We start from the raw sequence: 21,162 nt of genomic DNA, 5'->3' as shown, positions 1-21,162 counted from the left end.
CAATGAAACTGATTTCAATGGTATGAAGACAGTTTGGTTTTAGTATAGTGCTTAAGGTAGAACTGACTTTGCATTCTAATACTACTGTTTGCTTAAATTATTCAACTTCTTTAAGCCTTAGTTTTATCATCCATGAAATAGGCATAGGATATAGGAAAGTACATTTATCATTGGGTTGGTTTGACAATTCCAAGAGATGATGCATTTAAAGCACTTAGCCCCTGACTAATCCCTAAAAAGCATTCAATAAATGTCAGGCATTGTTATTGATAATGTTATTATTATTATTTTTATATTATTATTATTTTTAAAGATTTTATTTATTCATTTGAAAGTAGATGGAGAGAAAGGAGAGGGAAAAACAGAGTGAGAGGGAGAAGCAGACACCCTGCCGAACAGGCAGCCTGATGAAGGGCTCGATCCTAGGACCTGAGATCACGACCTGAGCCAAAGGCAGATTCTTAACCAACTGAACCATCCAGGCGCCCTCATAGTGTTATTATTATTGGTATCTGTTGCTGTGGAATATTTGTACAACATAATTATTGTAACCTATTCCTTTAATTTATATTGGTATTGCCAGTTTTAAAGAATTTAGTTTGTTACTTTCAAAATGAAACAAACTTTGGGCTACAAATGAACTGAACACCTAAATATCTATTATTTTGATACATGCATAGTTACTAAATTTTTGAATAGCCCCAAGTAGTTCTTTTGAGACTTTGAAAAGCTTTTATTTGTCCCTGGATTGAAATTATTTTGCTTTTGAAATAATAATCGCACCAATTAAAATTCTTTGTTCTTTTTTCTACCATGTACTCTTAAACACCCTGTTCTTGTTCCAAGTTTTACTTTTGTTTATTGCCTTATAAAATGCAGAAGAGGTGAGAGTTCAATGAGGAACCAGTAGAAGTGGAGAGAGGAAATATTGAAATGATGGTATGATTTTTATCATTGTGAAATACATGCATACTCATTGCAGAGAATTTACAAATTACAGAGAAGAAGTAATACGTAACATCTACTTCACCATGTCTGTGTGTGCGTGTATGTGCATTTCTCTAGAGGAAAAACAAAAATTTTGCTTACTTTTGCCAACTTTACATTTGTAAATTGATGTTGAGATTATGACAAAAAGTTTAGATGAAGGAGTAGAGTGAGATCTCAGTAGAACGTCCAGTGGATTTGAATGTAACCTCTTCCTTTCAAGGAGTTCCACAAAAGGCAAAGTGGGCTTCCCTGTTCAGCCCTCTCTTCCAATTTCTTTTTTGCAGTCCTTCCCTCTCAGAAACTTGACCTGAGGTGTAGCAAGCCCAGTGATAGGGTGGCGTGTTGACCAAACAATGACCATTCATTCTGGGATTAGGCTATGAAGATAAGTGTGAACTCATAACGTTTGGGCAGAATTATTGTTTTGGCTTAAACTTTTCCTCTCTGTCCTGTCATTCAACAGTGGGAGATAGTTCTTTTACAGCTAAAAATACCATGAAATTTATTTAGGTAAATAAAACATTCAGCAAGTAGGCCTTTATTAGCTGACAGGTGTCTGAGAGACCATTGGTCTTTGAGTTCGTTTTAATTTTTAATGTTTGGTTACTTTTTAGAGTTCCAAAAGTTGTCAGGTCAGAAGGATGTTTGAGGAGAGAAATGGAGTAAGATGGAAAGAGTATAGGCTAACACATAAAGAGGACTCTGGCCAATCTCTAGCCTGTCATTGCTAGTTGCATGGTTTTGAGGAGTAACTTATATCACTCAGCCACTTTGTTCTTCTATAAAATGGGGCAGCATGACAAACCTTAGCGGGAGACTCACAGGCTTAAATGAAATAATGTAATTAAAATGCTTGGTTCAAAAAAGTAGCTAATAATTATCCCCATTATTATTAAAGAAGTATAACCAAACAATAATAATAATATCAATAATAATAATAATAAATGTCATATTTGACTTGACTAATGGGGAAAATTGATTTCTAAGAATACAAATAAAAATAAGATTTTATAAAGTCAGACTGATAAAAGATAGCAAAAAGTATTAGTCAGAATTAATTTTTTATATCTTCTCCATTGAAAGAATGTTCTTATTGGATTAACTCTTAAAATTCATTGTTTATACTTTCTATCATTACTTCAATTGCTTATTTTTCTTATTTCTGCTTTGAGAGGGGAGCATGGATATGGTTGAGCCAGTCTATGAAGACATAGCTACTTAAAAAAATAAAAACAAAACAAAAAACATAGCTACTGCTAAACATTTAGTCCTGAGTACTTGTGTTTTGTGATTTGTGGGATCCTGGAGGCTGTGTGAACTGATTCCAGTCAGGTGAATCACTTGTCATGGAATTTATTAAATTTTAGAGACATGGATTGATGTCCTCTAAAATTAGATTATTAACATAGTTTATGGTCTGTTGTGGCCTATCTGGATAACTTTAAAAAAAAATGATTTTATTTATTTGACACAGAAAGAGAGAGAACAAGAAGGGGGAGCAGCAGGCAGAGGGAGAAGCAGGCTCCCTGGTGAGCAGGGACCCTGGTGCTTGGCTCAATCCCAGGACCCTGGATCATGACCTGAGCCAAAAGCAGACACATAACCAACTGAGCCACCCAGGCACACCTGGATAACTTTTCTACAAGATTTATATGAATATGTTGCTTGTCAACATCATCACAGATAACTGAAGGGTTAATTTTTGCAGTAGTTGGTTGTACACACTGACAAAATAATTGTTTAGCGTCATCATTACAGTCTTTGAACTCTTTCATTTGCACAGAATTGTATGGATAAAGGTTTTAATGGTGGATTTTTGAACTCTGTGGTTCCCAAAGACTTACTAAACCTTGTTTTTAGCACATGACATTGAGCTAGCTACTGAAGGGCTCTAAAAGTAGTGCATATTCAAAATGTTTCTCACTTCAAAGCCAATACTGACCACTTAATTGGGAAAGTAAGAAATGTCCTGGACAAACTACCCTGAAGATTTGATGAGAGGAGAGTTTACTTCTGGTTGGAATAATAATACAAGTAGTTTAAGTTTGCTTAGTGTTTTTTTATTTTGTTCTGTTTTTTTGTTTATTTGTTTGTTGTTGTTGTTGTTGTGGTTTTTTTGGCCTAAATAACCAGATTGGCAAAATAGCAATGACAGGTCTGGTGAGGAATGCAAACTCGAATCAGTGACTGAGCAAACCAAGAAGGGTGAGTAAAAATTCTGTCCCACCCCAACCCCACACAGAAGAGGAAGTGGGAAGAACTCCATTCAATTGAAATGGCAGGTTTTCCAAAAAAGGAAGGAAATGTTAGATTTCGGCTGCAAACACCTAGAGGCTCTGAAGCTTACCTGGGGGAAATAGAAATGTAATTGTGAAACTCAAGGGTTTAGTGAGGCAGTGATAGAAATGGAAATCAGAAAGCAACTTTGGATCTGGACTAGCAAAAAAAATGCAGGCATAGTTGACTTTAGAAATTGTTACAATTTATACAGACTCAGAGTCCTGGTAGAACATTTCAGAAATTCTTTTGAGATGCTGCCTATGGAGGGGAGTGGAACTCTAGGAACCAAATCTGAAATTACAGTGAAATATTGTTACTTCTTGCTGTTTGCAATGAATATGTAGAAAGCTTTTAAAAGAGCCTGGAGAACTTCTTTTTTACTTGGTGTTTTGGAGAGGTGCCTTCAGAGTGATAACTGTTTGCAAAGGCAGCAGCCTTGGAGGTGGTCTTCCATCTGAGTATTTCTCAATAGAGATCTAAAATGAATTCTATCATGGTTCTAAATAAAAATAAAAACAAGGTAAAAAAAATTCAACCTGATCATGAAAAAAGCTCCTAAACTTGGATAAACACATATTTACATTCTCATTTGACTTTTTTTTTAAATTTTAGTCAAAAATTGTTTTTATAACCCATTGACTGATAAAATTGACTCAAAATTTGATTGCTCTTCATTGACAGGGCATGACCTCAAATCAATCTCAATATATAATTGTTCCAAGTAGGTAATAAAGGTAGCTAATAATAATTCTTATATGCGAACTCATTTCTAGATATAAAAGTATGTTGAAATAGATAATTTTAAATGTTTCAATGAAAATTTAAAATAGAAACAGTGTTGTGAAATGTAAAGGGAGTGCTGCTTGCATTAGTTATTAAAATGAGTAAAGCATGTAGGTTTGGAGGGAAAGGAAGTGTTTTAAATGGCCCTGTGAACACATAGACCAGTGGAACAGAGTAGAGAGCCCAGATATGGACCCTCAACATTATGGTCAAATAATCTTCGACAAAACAGGAAAAAATATATGGTGGAAAAAAGACAGTCTCTTCAATAAATGGTGCTGGGAAAACTGGACAGCTATATGTAAAAGAATGAAACTCGACCATTCTCTTACACCATACACAAAGATAAACTCAAAATGGATAAAAGACCTCAATGTGAGACAGGAATCCATCAGAATCCTAGAGGAGAATATAGGCAGTAACCTCTTCGATATCAGCCACAGCAACTTCTTTCAAGATATGTCTCCAAAGGCAAAGGAAACAAAAGCAAAAATGAACTTTTGGGACTTCATCAAAATCAAAAGCTTCTGAACAGCAAAGGAAACAGTCAACAAAACAAAGAGGCAACCCACGGAATGGGAGAAGATATTTGCAAATGACAGTACAGACAAAAGGTTGATATCCAGGATCTATAAAGAACTCCTCAAACTCAACACACACAAAACAGACAATCATATAAAAAAATGGGCAGAAGATATGAACAGACACTTCTCCAATGAAGACATACAAATGGCTATCAGACACATGAAAAAATGTTCATCATCACTAGCCATCAGGGAGATTCAAATTAAAACCACCTTGAGATACCACCTTACACCACTTAGAATGGCCAAAATTAGCAAGACAGGAAACAACATGTGTTGGAGGGGATGTGGAGAAAGGGGAACCCTCTTCCACTGTTGGTGGGAATGCAAGTTGGTGCAGCCACTTTGGAGAACAGTGTGGCGATTCCTCAAGAAATTAAAAATAGAGCTTCCCTATGACCCTGCAATTGCACTACAAGGTATTTACCCCAAAGATACAGATGTAGTGAAAAGAAAGGCCATCTGTACCCCAATGTTTATAGCAGCAATGGCCACAGTCGCCAAACTGTGGAAAGAACCAAGATGCCCTTCAAGGGACAAATGGATAAGGAAGATGTGGTCCATATACACTATGGAGTATTATGCCTCCATCAGAAAGGACAAATACCCAGCTTTTGTAGCAACATGGACGGGACTGGAAGAGATTATGCTGAGTGAAATAAGTCAATTATCATATGGTTTCACTTATTTGTGGAGCATAACAAATAACATGGAGGACAAGGGGAGTTAGAGAGAAGAAGGGAGTTGAGGGAAATTGGAAGGGGAGATGAACCATGAGAGACTATGGACTCTGAAAAACAATCTGAGAGTTTTGAAGGGGCGGGGGGGTGGGAGGTTGGGGGAACCAGGTGGTGGGTATTGGAGAGGGCATGGATTGTATGGAGCACTGGGTAAGGTGCAAAAACAATGAATACTGTAACGCTGAAAATAAATTAAAAAAATTAAAAAAAAATAAATGGCCCTGTGAAATGGCATGCACCTCCATTTTGATGCTGAACAGATGACTAGGACTGGTAGGACCTCTTGAAAGCTTTGTGATTAAATTAAGTAGAAGTGAAGACCCAGACTGCTTTTATAAATATGATGTCATAGAAAAACTGTGACATAACATGTTTGCAAAGGTGGAAGGTGAATTGCAAAAATGTAGAAGTACAGTTTAGAGTCTCAACTTGTGCGAAGGCACAAATACGAGATATAGTTGGCCAGGATGGAAATCTTTAATCCCTTTGGCACATGCACATTTTCCCTGAGAACTGAGATTCAATCCTGAAAACTTGGAGGATTCAGACTGTGCAGACAGAATCTATGAGGCCATGAGTTACCTTCAGAGCACTGTTAAGCCTTTAAGAATGGAATGTACCATATAAATAATTGTTTTTCTGTAAGGAAAGAATGATGGCATCCCCTATTCTATACAAGGCTTTGTTCCTAATGTAACACATTTTTCATCTACTGATCTCAGTACTTCTGTATTAGTCACTCCCTCTGTTTTAGGAGTTTGACACCACTCTGCTGTCCTAGAGCTCCTCTTTTATTCTGAATTTGTAACACATTTTCTTATTAACCTCTGAAGGATTACAAACCTCATAACCCAAACTGCATGATAATAAGCATATCACTTTCTAGACAAAGGCCATATCTGCAGTGAAAAAGAAGCTGTTTTCCTTGGCAAGGGAGTGTTTTAAGGGTGTTGGTTGTGTCACAGACGTAAGCGGTGGAAGAACTTTCAGACGAGATGAAGTGTTCCTGATGTCCACATGGACTTCATATAAAGCGTGTGATGTAATTCCGATTGGCTTTTCTTCTTGCCATCACTGAGACAGATCTTCCCCAGCCTCAGTTCTCATGTATGTTCGATTGCATCACTTTCCATTTTTATTGAGTTTATGGCTATAAAAGAAGCAAAAAGCATATTTTTATGGACGAATATGATTTTCTACCCTGTAACTATATTCCCCTTAGAAAAGCCCTTTTTTGTTACTGTCTGCGTAAAATATTTATTTGAAATTTACCTCATGGCAGTGATAGTCTGAAAGCTATTTAAAGCAACTGTCTATTTAATATTTATAGACTGAAATAGTTCTATCATTATCAATCTATTTTTATTGAATAAAGTAGGTGTATGTAGAACTTGTCATGTTCTTCCTTCCTATTAAATACCACTCTGTTGATGAACTTAATTTCATTCAAATTCCTCTCTTAATACCCCATTCCCACACTAAATTTCTACCCTGATACTTGTAGAAGTTAGCTCAAATCATTTTTTTGTACTATAAACATCATCTTTGCTTAAGCATATAAAGTTCAAAGTTTTTTTTAGCTTTACTTTAAGATGAATCAGTTTCATATGTAGAATCAACTCTAGACTGTGCTGGCAGCTACAGTTGCATGTGATTTAGAACCATACCCCATGTGAAGAATGCTGAGCTTGCTGATCACAACAGATTTTATTTCCTTTATAATTTTAGTTAATCTTAATCCAGATTTTCCCTTTTTAAATTTATACTCTGTTCTTACTGTATGAGAGAGAGAGAGAAAGAGGGAAAGACAGAATTTACTTTCATTATAGGTAAAAATGATCATAGACTCATGATTCACTAAATTATAAAGAAGAAATGTGTTTCATGGATTTCATCTACCTGATCAGTGCCACCATCTGTTCACACATACCCAGAGCATATTGATAATCAATCACAACTCTTTTTCAGTGCATCTTTAAACATATTCAGAATCCTTCTCAAGACTGCTGGTCACTACCAAATCTCTATATTTGGCAAGCAAGATAAAACCTATTTCTCCCCTGCTCCAGTCTGACTTCATCCTGCAAATGGGATTCCACCTCAACCTTTCTAGTGAATTGCACAACCTGAACGATTCCAAAAAAGGGGGTCCTATTTATTTGTAAGCATCCTGCTCTGTTCATTCTCAGCAGTTATAGTCAGTAGATTGGTTCTTTTTTATGCCAAATGTAGTTGTTGAAAAGAACAAAAAATGTTGGATAAAATATATTTTCAAAACATATATTTTATTTTAAGATTTTTTTTTTTAATTCATTTGACAGACAGAAATCACAAGCAGGCCGAGAGGCAGAGAGAGAGGAAGGGAAGCAGGCTCCCTGCTGAGCAGAGAGCCTGATGCGGGGCTTGATCCCAGGACCCTGAGATTATGACCTGAGCCGAAGGAAGAAGCTTTAACCCACTGAGCCACCCAGGTGCCCCTAAAACATATATTTTAAAATGTACTTATGGGGATGCCTGGGTGGTTCAGTTGGTTAGGTGACTGCCTTCTGCTCAGGTCATGATCCTGGAGTCCTGGGATCGAGTCTCGCATCGGGTTCCCTGCTTGGCAGGAAGTCTGCTTCTCCCTCTGACCCTCCCACTTCTCATGCTCTCTCTCTCTCTCTCATTGTCAAATAAATAAATAAAATCTTAATAAAATGTACTTATGAACTCTCAAGTCAGAAAAAAATCTCAAGAGCCAAACTAAGCCAGAGCAGGGGGCTGGAGTGATAACAGAACACTGGTTCTATCTTCTTATTGGCATTTTCTAGATAGGTGAACTTGAGCATTAGTTTCTACAGTTATGGGAACATTGAAGGAAAGAGATGGAAGCCTGAGTCTGTTGAAGATGAAGAGTCAAATAGGAATTCCACTACCACTCTCACATTAAACTGGGGTCCCAGAGACTCTTAGTACAGGGTAAACTAAAAACCTCCCCATTGTACTTTCCTCCCACCTAGATTAGGGGAATCTAGGGAAAATTACCTATTTTAAGACTTTGAGCCAAGTGAAAGTTTAAAAAAACTAGCTTTAAGAATCCATAACCGCAGATGGCTCTTGCACAGATGTGCAGTATAAGGTGATCCAAAAACATCAAGTAAAGAATGGAGTTTAATGGGGCCCTTATTGATAGTGCCCCAGGTATTGGCAGAGACAAATGCTCTGAAGGGCCACAAGTTCAACTTAGACCTCAAAGTTTTTCTCCAGATAAAGTTCTAAAAATCATGAGTCACAGAAAAAATTTTTTAAGAATCACAAAACTGGAACGAAACCAAACTATCATAATTGATAGCTGGTACAAAGAATAAACAGCAGAATTAGAAGGCAAGGACTTCAGAAATGGGAATTTCAAGACAAACACTATGAAATAAGTATGTTTAATATGTTTAAGTAAATAAAACAGAGGATTGAAAACATGAATAAGGGTCAAGAAACTATAAGAATGCCAAGCATATTTAAAGAGAACCCCCCAAAATGCCTAGATATGGGAAAATATAAAAATGGAAATTTAAGTTTAATGACTAGGTTTAACTTCAGGGTGATCATAGCAGAGAAGACTTGTAATGAACTAGAAAATAGAGTAGAATAAAGTAAATAAAAAGATGAAATACATGAAACATATGTTAAGATACATAGAAGACAGAATAAGAAGCTCTGGCATATGTTTAATCAGAGTTCCAGAAGGAAAGAGAGGTGGGAGTGGGGACAGAGTCACTACACTGAAGACATATTTGAAGAGAAGAAAGCAGAGAATTTTCCAAAACTGCTACAGGTACCAGTCGATAAAATCAGGAAGCTCAGAGTACCGCAGAGAGGATAAATAAAAAGAAATCTGTCTGTTTGCATGAGAGTAAAGCCATCAAATCTCAGATGCAAAAATAAAAAGGTTTTTAAAAACAGAACACCTGTCTGAAGAAGATATAGGAATGGCTAATGAGTAAATTAAAACATGCTTAATATCATTAGTCATTAGAGAAATCAAAACCACAATGAGGTATTACTTCATCCCCACTGGAATGGCAATAATTAAAAAGACGTACTAACAAGTGTTGGTGAGAATATGATGAAATTAGAACCCTCATATATTGCTAGTGGGAATATAAAATGGTACAGTCATTTTGGAAAACATATCATATGGCCTAGCAATTCCACACCTATATATACACCCAAGAGAAATAAAAACGTTATGTCCACACAGACTTGCATATGAATATTCTTAGGAGCATTATTCATAATAGCTAGAACATGGAAACAACCTGAGTGTCCCCCTCAGCTGGTAAATGGATAGACAAAATGTGGCATATTCATTCAGTATACTACTTATACTATTTATTACTCAACAATAAAAAGGAATGAAGTACAGATACATACTACAACATGGATGAATCTTGAAACATTGTGCTATGTGAGAGAAGGCAGTCACAAAGTATGTATATTGTAAGATTTCATTTATATAAAATTCCCAGAATAGACAGAAAGTAGATTATTAGTTGCCTAGGGCTGGGGTTGGAGGGTGGAAAATATGGAGAGTGACTTCTAATTGTTACCAGGTTTCATTTTGGGATGAAGAAAATGATCTAAATTTTGATTATGATGGTTGCATAATTCTGTTGATATACTAAAAACCATCAGCTGTACTCTTTAAGCAGTTGAACTGTATAGCATATAAATTATATTTCAATAAAACTATTTAAAAAGGCAGCTAATGGAAGAAAGTCCTAATACTTATAAAGCAATGAATTTGGAGTGATAGCTTGACTTCTTAATAGCTTTTTTAGCCAGAAGATGGCTGAGAAAAGTATCTCTTAACCTAGAAAATTTCTTTTAATAATGAGCAATAATATTTTAAAAAATTGTTGAGATATGTTTAGATAAAAATTGAGTTTGCCACCAACCCAAATCCTACTAAAAGAATTTTAAATGTTGGATTTTAGGCAAAAGGAGATTTCTGACAATATCTGAGATGCAGGAACAAGTAACAAAGTTAGTGACGAATGTGGGGGTAAATCTAAACAAACACGGACTGTAAAAAAGTAATGGTGAATTAAAAACAAAATAGGGAAGAACTGAAATACATGACAGTAATGTGTGTGTCCAGGGGATGGTGGCTGAACTTAAAGTGTCTTAAGATCCTTCTGTTATTCAGAAAGAATGTAAGCATACTTTAGACTTAGGTAAACCATGTATCAGAAAATCTACTGGACTTAAAATACTAAATATGATGAGTGAATTAAAAAATGTAAGTATGCTATACTTTCTAGGGTAGTAACCTAAGGATTAGAAATAAATGAAATAAACATAAAATAAATATAAATAAAGGTATAACTTTTAAATGAGTAGAGGCAAAAAATAGAATAAAAAATGGAATTGGAAAAAAATTCATTCAAAAGGCAAGAATTAAAAGGGAAGTAATAGAAATGGCAGTATATTTAGAAAGCACAAGGTAAGATGGTTGAAATAAAATCACATATATCTGTAATGATAATAAATGCTCCATTTAATTTTATCAGACAGGACAAAAGAATCTGGGTATATGCTATTACAAGAGACATCTACAACATAAAGTTAATGATACATTGAAAGTGAAAAAAAGATACACCAACCGAATATTAACTTAAGAAAGGTGTCATAGACTTTATGGCAAGGAAACCATTTTCAAGCCAATAAATATAGATTATTGCACTCAATAATTTTTAGATACAGATTCTTTTCTAGCACACAGTATACAAAGCACATTTATGATAAATGATCACATACTCTGTCTTAAAGCAATCACACCAATTTCAAATAATTAGTATCAAACAGACCTTATTCTCTATTCACAAAGCAAACAAGCAAGAAAAAACACAAAGATAACTAGGAAACATCCATATATATATATATATATATATATATATAAACATCCATATATATATATATTTAAAGATTTTATTTATTTATTTGACAGACAGAGATCACAAGTAGGCAGAGAGGCAGGCAGAGAGGGAGGGAAGCAGGCTTCCTGCTGAGCAGAGAGCCCGACTCAGGGCTCGATCCTAGGACCCTGGGATCATGACCTGAGCTGAAGGCAGAGGCTTTATTTAACCCACTGAGCCATCCAGGCACCCCAACGTCCATATATTTTTAGACTAAGAAGCAAATTTCCAAATTATTTGTGAGTTGAAGAATAAATAATAATGGAAATCAGAAAATATTTATGATGGAATAAAAATGTCAATACTACATATCAAGCTAAAATGTTACAGGGGAATTTATAGTTTTAAGACACATATATGGAAAGAAAAAGGAGTGAAAATTAGTGAGATAAGTATCCAACCAAAGAAAGCAGTAGGAAGGAAATTCAAAAAATAAGCGCTCAAATTAATGAAATAGAAAATAAGAATGTTTGGGGTGCCTGGGTGGCTCAGTCATTAAGTGTCTGCCTTCTGCTCAGGTCATGATCCTAGGGCCCTGGGATTGAGTCCCAGGTAGAGCTCCCTTTTCGTCAGGGAGTCTGCTTTTCCCTCTGCCTCCCCTTCCCACTGCTTGTGATCTCTCTCTCTCATGTGCTCTTTCTCCCAGATAAATAAATGCAATCTTAAAAAAAAAAAAAAAAGAAAATAAGAATGTTGGATGATCGACACAGCCAAAATTGGCTCTTTGAAGAGATTATTTAATGTGGCATGCCTCTGCAGAGCCGCATCAAAGAAAAGAGTAAAATTAAAGAATATTAGGAATGAAATAGAAGAATCATAGATGCCATAGGTATTGAAAGATAAATGGGTTTTATGAAAATTTTTCTGCTAAGGAAAGGTGAATTTTTAGATAAAATGAAAAATTCTTAGGAGAAAAAAACTTATCAAAATTGACTCAAATAATTAGAAACACAAATATTTCTATAACCTATAAATAGATGAAGTAAGTAACACTCTTCGGAGAAAGAAAATGCCAGCTTTACTGGTGATTTGTAAATGAAAGTTAACAGTAAGAAAATTTCAGTTTTACACAAACCATTTCGGAACACATTAAAAGAGTGAGCACTCCATTTAGAAGGCAAACTTGGTACTAAAACCTGATGAAGACAGCACAAAATGGGAAAATTACAAACCAGTCTCATCCATAAACATAGATGAAAGATTCTTACAAAATATTAGTAAGCTGAATCCAGTAACATATAAAAATATAATACATCATGACCAAGTGGGGTTTTTCATAGTTGTGCAAGGAGAGCTGAATATTTTAAAAATTCATTAATGTAATTCATTTCAATAACATATTAAAGGTGAAAAATGTGATAAATCATGAGAAGCAGAAAAAATGTTTATTAATATTAAGCATTCCTTAATGATTAAAAAAAAACAACTCTTGGCAAAGTTGTAATAAAAGGGAACTTTCTGTAACTTAAGAGTGCCTATAAAAAGCTAAAGCAAACATCAAACTTAATGATGAAACACTGAAATTCTTGCCTTCAAGACCAGAAACAAGGTGAAAATAAGCCACAGTTTCTTCTAGGCCTCTCTGTCTTTCTGCATGGCCTGTCCATGTGGCTGGTATGGCCTTCAGAGCATCATGGTCAGAGGGTGGCTGGATTTCTAACATGGTGGCCGGCTTCCAGCTGGAGGAGACTAAATGTGCCTGTCCTCCTACAGGCAAGGACCAGAACTAACATTTTGGCTGCATTTACTGGTTGAAGCAAGCCACAGTTTAGCCCAAGTTCAAGGGGAGCGTAAACAGACTCCACCTTTAGTTGTGAGTACCCCATGTGTGTATAAGCAGGAAGAACTTGGTGACAGTCATCTTTGGAGATCATCAACCACAACTATCAGGCTGGTAAAAATGTACAAGTCTGGTGACGCAAGATGTTGACAACAATGCGGAGTGATTGGCACACTTACACACTCCTTGTGACCCTGAATATGAGTATAACAGCATTGGTAAACATTTTGGTGTTATCTAGTAAGGTTAAAGATGTGCATACTATGTAGTCCAGCAATTTAACTCCTAGATCATTTTGCTATGTGTACCAGGTGATATATATATAAGAATATTCAGAATAGCATTTTCTGTTCTAGCAAAAAACCTGGAAACCAACCAAAATGTCTATTAACAGCAGAATGGGCAAACAAATTGTGGTGCAGTCTTACAATAGAATTCTGTACTTCAGGGAAAATGAGCAAATTGTATGTACAATAACATGATTTAATCTTTAGGACATAAGATTGAGTAGAAAAAAGCTAGGTACTAAAAAAATATACAGAACAAATGAAGTTTAAAGTAAAAAAACATACGTAAAATCAAGCAAATAAATGACAAACACACAATTTAGGGTGGTAATTATTTCTGCATTAAGAGAGAAGGAGATAGAAATGGGTTGGGATGTAGATAATTCTAACGATCTTTTTTGGTGATTTGAATGATGAATGTTTCTCATATTATTTTTCCTTATACTTTCCATAATTTTATGTTCTTTTGTGTCTTTTCAGTATTTAATATAAACAAAAAACCTTTAATACTTACTTTTTTGAAGGGGGGAGTGAGGATTTCTTTTTTTGCCAAATGATTGCTTTGAATGATCATTTCCACTGTCGAGTAGCAGAAAAGGACCAGGGTATGTCTTGGGTTCATTACCTTTATTAGCAACCTGCTGACCCTTCTGAGGATTTTGGTGAATAATTTATATTGCTTCATGGATGAGGAGTGGATTTGGCTAGGAAGCCTTCATTCCACTGTGACTCTTGGTCCTCAGTGGGATGGAAGGTGGAAGGCAGTTTGCTGACCTTACTTTTCTGTTTTTTTATGCTCTTGACTACCTTTATAGAGCCTCTGCAGACCCATAAGAACTTCCAAGGCCATCTTTTCAGGCAAACTTGTTGGTTTGCCTTGTTGGATTAATGATCATTAGCTATTGAAAATTAAGAGAAATCAGCAGCTCACAAATGTAAAGAGTAGGAACTGTGGCTTCTAATTTCTTGCAATATTGTTGTTTTACAGATTGATCAGCTGAAGCAGGAGCTTTCAAAGAAGGAGTCAGAACTTCTTGCCTTACAAACAAAGCTTGAAACCCTTAGCAATCAAAATTCAGATTGCAAGCAACACATTGAAGTGCTTAAAGAGTCGCTTACTGCCAAAGAACAGAGGGCTGCCATCCTTCAGACCGAGGTAAGGCACTGTTTCAGGATTCCAGGCAGCAGACGTTGAGTTGATAGAAAATATCCTACCTGGACAGCTTTCTTTAGAAGATCCCTTATCCAACCCCTTGGGGCCAGATGTGCTTTGGATATCAGATGTTCCAGGGATTTTGGAAAGGTAAGACCCATACCACAGATTGCGTAACACTCACAGTGGGGATATAGCAACACCCTATAACAAACAAATGACTATTTCTGCAGAAAAAAAAAATTGCTCACACTAAAGTAGGGTAAGTGAAAACTGTGTAAGTAGCATCCTGTTAGTTCATGTCAGGTTGTGCCACCCCAAAAGAGTTTGTTTTACACTGGAATTTTTTTTTTCATTTTTCAGAGTTTTTTGGATTTGGGAACCATAAATAAATGGTTGGATCTATAATGGTATTTTCAAAATCATAAAAACGTTGCAATGTCCTCTGCCTTACTTGCTGTGTATCTGTATACGTCCCTCTCTGTGATTCTAGGGGTTTTTTACTTCCTAAAGAGTATCCTCAATTTTCAAGATTCTTTTACCCATTGAAGAAAGTTGATATTTGTGTGAGTTTCTTAAAAGAAATGTTGGTTTGTTACTTCTTATTCATACTTAGAAGAAAACCAAATACATGTTACTATCCTATTTCCTTGCTTCTCTTCATTGGATTATATCTTTGGGTGCTAAGAAAAGCAAAACACGAGCTAGTTATGTAAGTAAGACAGTTGCCAGAAAATAAATTATTGCACGTGGACGATAGCAAAGAATGTGGTGAATCTCCCTGATTTGGGGGGTTAAGGCAGTATGTTTTGTGGGTTTCTGTGAGAGAAGGCAGTCTAATTGAGTTGCACGTTCTCTCTTGTGCTCTTTAAGCCATGCCTTTGTATATGTTTTCGGGTCTGTGGGGAGGTTTAAATTTTCCTTGGAGTTAAGGGGGCCATTGAGTAGGCCTATGCCCTCAGTCCAGGTGCAGCAGAGTGTCCTGAGGCGAAAGGAGACAACCTCCAGATTGGATGGGTCTTGGCATGTGTGTGACTCAGCCCCTGTGCACTTGACACTGGCTCGTAGGCAGTTGTTTGATCACTGCAAACCCAAATGGTCACTTTGACCTCAGTGATGTAGATATTTCACATTTAAGAAATATCATTTTCAGTTCTGTGTGGTTTCATTGGGAAATTGGAAGCACGGATATTTTATTTTGCACGGTCAAAATTTGAGCTCTGGGGGCGCCTGGGTGGCTCAGTGGGTTAAGCCTCTGCCTTTGACTCAGGTCATGATCTCGGGGTCCTGGAATCAAGCCCTTGCTCGGGAATCTCTGCTCAGTGGGGAGCCTGCTTCCCTCCCAATCTCTCTCTCTGCCTGCCTCTCTGCCTACTTGTGATCTGTCTGTCAAATAAATAAATAAAATCTTTAAAAGAAAAAAAAAAAGTGAGCTCTGCCATTGGAAGACAGCTTGTGTCTCTCTTGAAGAGGCTACAGTGTATCTAGTCCAGAACTGTGCCAATACTGTAGCCACTAGCCACAGGTGGCCAATCAAACTTAACTAAAATTATGTAAAATTTAAAATGTAGTTTCTTGGACACACTAGCCATATTTGAAGTATTTGATAGTTACATGTGGCTAGTGACTAGTGTATGAGAAAGTAAGCCATAGAACATTTCTGCTATCTGGCACTTATCTAAATAGGGGTTAAAACTATGACTTTTGGGACAAAGCCCACTTATTGCATTTCTTTATAAATAAAGGTTTATTAGAACACAGCCACACCCTGTCATCTGTGTGTTGTCTTTGGCTTTTTTGGGGCATCAGCAGCAGAATTTAATAGCGACAGAGGCCATCTGGTCCTTAAAGTTGAAAATATTTACTCTCTGGCCCATTACAGAGAAAGTTTGCCAAGCCATAGGATTGTGATTTTGTGGGAAGAGGGTTGAGTGGGAATTGAAATGTCCTTTTCCTACCAGTCGTAGTCTGAAGAGGACCAGATAGTTTGCTGACCCCTGTTGTAGAACAAGGGTCAATTTGTTTTCACAGTGATTATTCACAACACATGGTTGTCTTGGGTTGGCAATGACACTAGCATTACTAATAATGCTGTGTAATTCTGCTGCTGTGTATTAGGTAGAAGGAAATTTGAGAAGCAAGGCAATCTGTTGTGGTATTACTTGAACTGGGAATCAGGCTTCTTGATGGTTCCTTTCCAGCAGGAAAGAAAGAAAAGTCAGCTCAAAAAGTCTTACTACCTTCCTCTCATTATCTTATACTGATGAGTGCTGTATCCCCTGGCCTCTTTCCCTTTCCTTATACTCTCCCCTGTATCTTACTCTTCTCAAGTTAATGTAGTCTAAATCAGACCTATACATTTTTCATGAAAAAGACAGTGGTAGCATTATGTGATTAGCTTCCATCCCATGTTCAATAATTAAAATGACCCAATAAAGAGATGGTGCTTTGAAGTAGAAAAAATTATTCTCTGTGTGCAGAGAAAGTGAGGTGATTTTCTAGTTTCCTGCTTTGAAGTTGGGAGTGTGAGATTAATGATTTTATCAACTGGAAACATCCAAGGAAATTTCTTTTGCCCTTTTTCTTCTTTTAAAATCTTTGTAAATCGAAATGGAGAATGTTATCTAATGATCTCCATCTCTTAGGGGAAGCAGTTGAGGTTGAAATTAGCTCTAATTGTTGGATTATAAGCAAAGGATTTTTGACAGCAGAGTAAAGTACATTAAAGAAATTTTCCTGCTTCTTGTAGAAACAGACAGAAGTAAGAATCTCCCTACCTAACATGTGGTAGATTAGTGAGTGAGTCAGTGAGTGAGATATTTTATGTTTTGTTGTGCCCTATAATGAAAGACCTGAGTTTACACTCATATGAAAGATATGGTGTTCATTCTTGGTGGGGGTTATACCTGATCGTTCCTTCCAGTTAGATTCCTGAGTCATTTCTGTAAGCTCTCGCTAAAACAGGAGAGGGCTCTCCCTAGAATGGGAAGAGCATGTTGGCTTATTTGGAAAATTTGTACCATCAACTGGGTTTGGCTACTCTTAGAATATGGTATAAAGGACAGATACCTCTGGCTTAAAGGTTCATCACTGCAAGGAAGCCGTTTGCTACCAGGGTATTTGGGTTTAGGAGGTAGTAGGATGAAGGGTAGGATGAGGAGTGGAAGGCAATTTGTCTGGGTTTGTGGCTATGTGGCTTGGCTCCTGGGTTGGTTTGTTTTAACTTGTACAAATGCCCAGATGCTTTTTGACATGTGTGCAATAAATCAATGGAATAATAATTACACATACACAAAGATACACCACATAGCTCTTAACATAACATTTTACTTTTTGAAATAGCTTCAAAGGACCCCAAGGCCAAGTTTCTTATTTTGCTACTTCCCTTGATGTTTTCTATGTACCAACTTAGCCCCATCTGCCAACACATTAATTCAGTGGCAGCAGCAATAATCATGAATTGGCTTTTTTAGCACCTTGATTTTTCTAGATTTCAATGAATAATTACGAACATATTCAGAAATTAGGAAGAAAAAAGGCCTAGCTGTTATTCTATGATCTTAAATAAAATGAATGAAGAACACAGCATTTAGAAGTGAGAGATGTATGGACATGCCTTTGCTTCCCCATTATATAACTGCAACATGAATAAAACTTAAACCTGTCTGAATCATCATGTCTTGATGTATGAAATGTCAGTCACTGTGCCAGCCGACGCATCTGTCTGAAAAGTGCTTTGACTGCAGGTGGTGCGGGGGTTCGAGTTGTAAATTGCGCTATCATCATTGCTGCTGTTATTATTATTACTATTGTATATCAGGATGTTTAGGGAATCCTCTATGTTACTTCTTTTCTTAACATGCATTCTGTGTGTTTTGCCTCTGTGGGTCTCTTGAATTTGTGTGTCTGCATTTATCAGGCCAAGACTTTTATTTTTTAATTGAGTTACATTTTTGTGTCTTAGAATGATACAGAGAAATGAAGAAAATATGAAAGTGTCATCTATTTTGTTGTGTCCCCAAATTAAGAGACTTCCTTCAGTTTTCTGGCAGGTCCACTTTTCCCCAGCCCAGCATGATTCCCAAACTGCCGGGCATGACAACACTTTTGCATGTTTTCTGGAAGATGTGTTATATGACAGTGGCATATAATGCTTGCTCTTATACTCATTTCTGTTCCAAATAGATCAGGGAGGAGTTCTACTTGTTTAAAAATAAACACTTGAGAACTTACTAACAAATATGTAGGGGTTTGTGTTCATAAAGGCAAGGGGCAGCAAACGTAGGTTAGGTTAGTCACATCTCCATAGCAAAGGTCCATAACCTTTTTGTTTTTGTTTTTTAAAGATTTGTTTATTTGAGATAGAGAGGATGAGAGAGCAGGGAGAGGGGGAAGAGCAGAGGGAAAGAATCTCAAGTAGACTCCCCACTGACTGTAAAGCTGATACAGAGCTTAATCTCATGACCCTGAGATTATGACCTACCCCAAATCAGAAGTTGGAGATTTAACTGACTCAGGCACCCAAGTATCCCTTGCTTTTGTTTTTAAAATGTAATCAGTATGGAAGAGAACTTCATGCAATCTATAGGCTCACTTACTAGAAAAATTTACCTTGGCATACATACATTTATATTCACTTGCAATCATGTATATAATTTTAGGCAGTTTACAGATGCCCTGAAGCATTTCCAAGAATTTCCAAGAATTAAAGATTCCTGCTCTGTAGATTCCATGCATTTTTTTCATTCAACACATAATTTTTGAATGATTACTATTGCTGGATATGATGCCTGCCTTTATCCAGCCAACACTTCATTGGGCATATGGATATATAATAGATAACTAACTGATTTATAGTACCATGAATGCTCAGTGATTTCGTTATCACTGGTTGATAATAATTCCACACAAAATCTTAATTGGATTTTATTTTCCTTCTATTGTTTAAAGCAGATAAGGAAAGGAAGGAAAGAAGATAGAAGGAAATACATGTTTAGCTCCTTTGGAGATAAAGCATGTAAGCTGTATGAAATGTCCCATTTATATCTCATATAATTGAAGGCTAATGTTGCCAAGGTGATTACTCTGATAATGTTAAGATTTTATGTTTTGACTAAAGCTTATCCTTTTTGAATCCACACTCAGGCAACTTGGCTTTTCTTGAGAAAGGGAATGGTATTTATGGGGTTACAGACACTCTGCTGGATTTTTTCAGGAGTTACTACATTTACTTAGAAATGCTTCGATCTGCTGTACTTTAGACACTTCCCTCGACTTGTCTAGATGAATGAGGTGTCATTTGATAATATTTTATTGAGTATCTATCATGTGCAAGGTTCTGAACAAGGTGGGACCCATAATCTCATGAGCTATTGGTCTTAGACTTCTTAATTTAATTCTATTGCTCAAATGGCTACTGAGTGTCTTGTGGCTGCTATATTGAGTTTCAGGAGATACAGCTTAATGTTTCCCATGTGATACTTTATCTTAAACTTGACTTACAACTTGCGAGGCTGGTATTATTAACCCCATTTTCAAGATGAGGAGATAGAGCCTCAGAACTTGTTTAAGGTCATACAGTGGTGAGTGACAGGGGCTTGAATTGCAAAACCTGAGCTCTTAACCAGAAATCTAGTGCTTTCCATAGGGCCCCTGTGGAATAAGTGTTTTCTTTGTGTCAAGGAGCTGACATACATTGTCTCATTTAATCTCCACAGCAAGTTTTATAATGCTGTCTTTTTTTTTTTTTTAAAGATTTTTATCTATTTGACAGACAGAGATCACAATAGGCAGAGAGGCAGGCAGAGAGAGAGGAGGAAGCAGGCTCCCCGCTGAGAAGAGAGCCCGATGCAGGGCTCGATCCCAGGACCCTGGGATCATGACCTGAGCCAAAGGCAGAGGCTTTAACCCACTGAGCCACCCAGGCGCCCCTATAATCCTGTTTTAACAGCTGAGTTCACTGCTGTTCAATGCTTAATGGGTAAAACCCTGTATTGGCTATGAAGAGTTAAGAACGAATAATTCTGTGACTTAAATCCTCCTAGTATTACTATAGCTATAATAACCATTACATATTGGCCATAATAATGAAGGTTATTGCCCAAACTCTGGGGCAGGAACCATTTTTCATGAAGTCTAGAATTCTTGTATATTAAGAAGAATTTATTATATATTTACTTTTTATTTCTTTAAAGGTGTTTATGATTATATGTACATACCTATACTTATGCATGCATGCATACTTTGTTAAAAAAAAAAAAGTAAAAGAATGGACAACAGTACCTTTGCTGTGTTTCCCTTTGTGTTGGAAACTCAAATGATATTTAAATTGTCTGTGATATACATATGTTGTGTACAATTGTAAGGTAAAAAATTAAATGCATTTTAACAGAAGGGGTGTTGATCACTTCTTCAGGGAGATTGTTTCCTCAGTAAGGAGCTGCTGGTGGAGTAAGAGGAGATGTTTTCTGGGTTCTGTGGTAGCATATTTTTGTGAGTGAGTCATGGATGTTTCAGTGTGATAACACAACCAGAAAGCAGACTTGGGCTGTCAGTTTCAAGGTGGATCATAAAAATCAAGCTTTTGACAATGAAAATGTTGTTGTTACATG

General features: G+C 36.5%; 1 protein-coding gene across 1 annotated transcript in view; it reads left to right on the top strand.

Annotated features, from left to right (window-relative positions):
• Positions 1-21,162, top strand: part of LOC111143961 (ELKS/RAB6-interacting/CAST family member 2) — a 943,496-nt gene that overhangs the window by 322,485 nt on the left and 599,849 nt on the right. Inside the window, exon 7 of the mRNA XM_022497998.1 lies at positions 14,387-14,554. Coding sequence (XP_022353706.1) covers positions 14,387-14,554 — 168 coding nt within the window. The remainder of the gene's footprint in view (positions 1-14,386; positions 14,555-21,162) is intronic.

The sequence above is a fragment of the Enhydra lutris genome, unplaced genomic scaffold, assembly GCF_002288905.1.
Source record: "Enhydra lutris kenyoni isolate GAN:26980312 unplaced genomic scaffold, ASM228890v2 scaffoldscaffold10, whole genome shotgun sequence".
NCBI classification, from domain to species: domain Eukaryota; kingdom Metazoa; phylum Chordata; class Mammalia; order Carnivora; family Mustelidae; genus Enhydra; species Enhydra lutris.
This window is presented reverse-complemented; position numbering and strand designations above follow the sequence as displayed.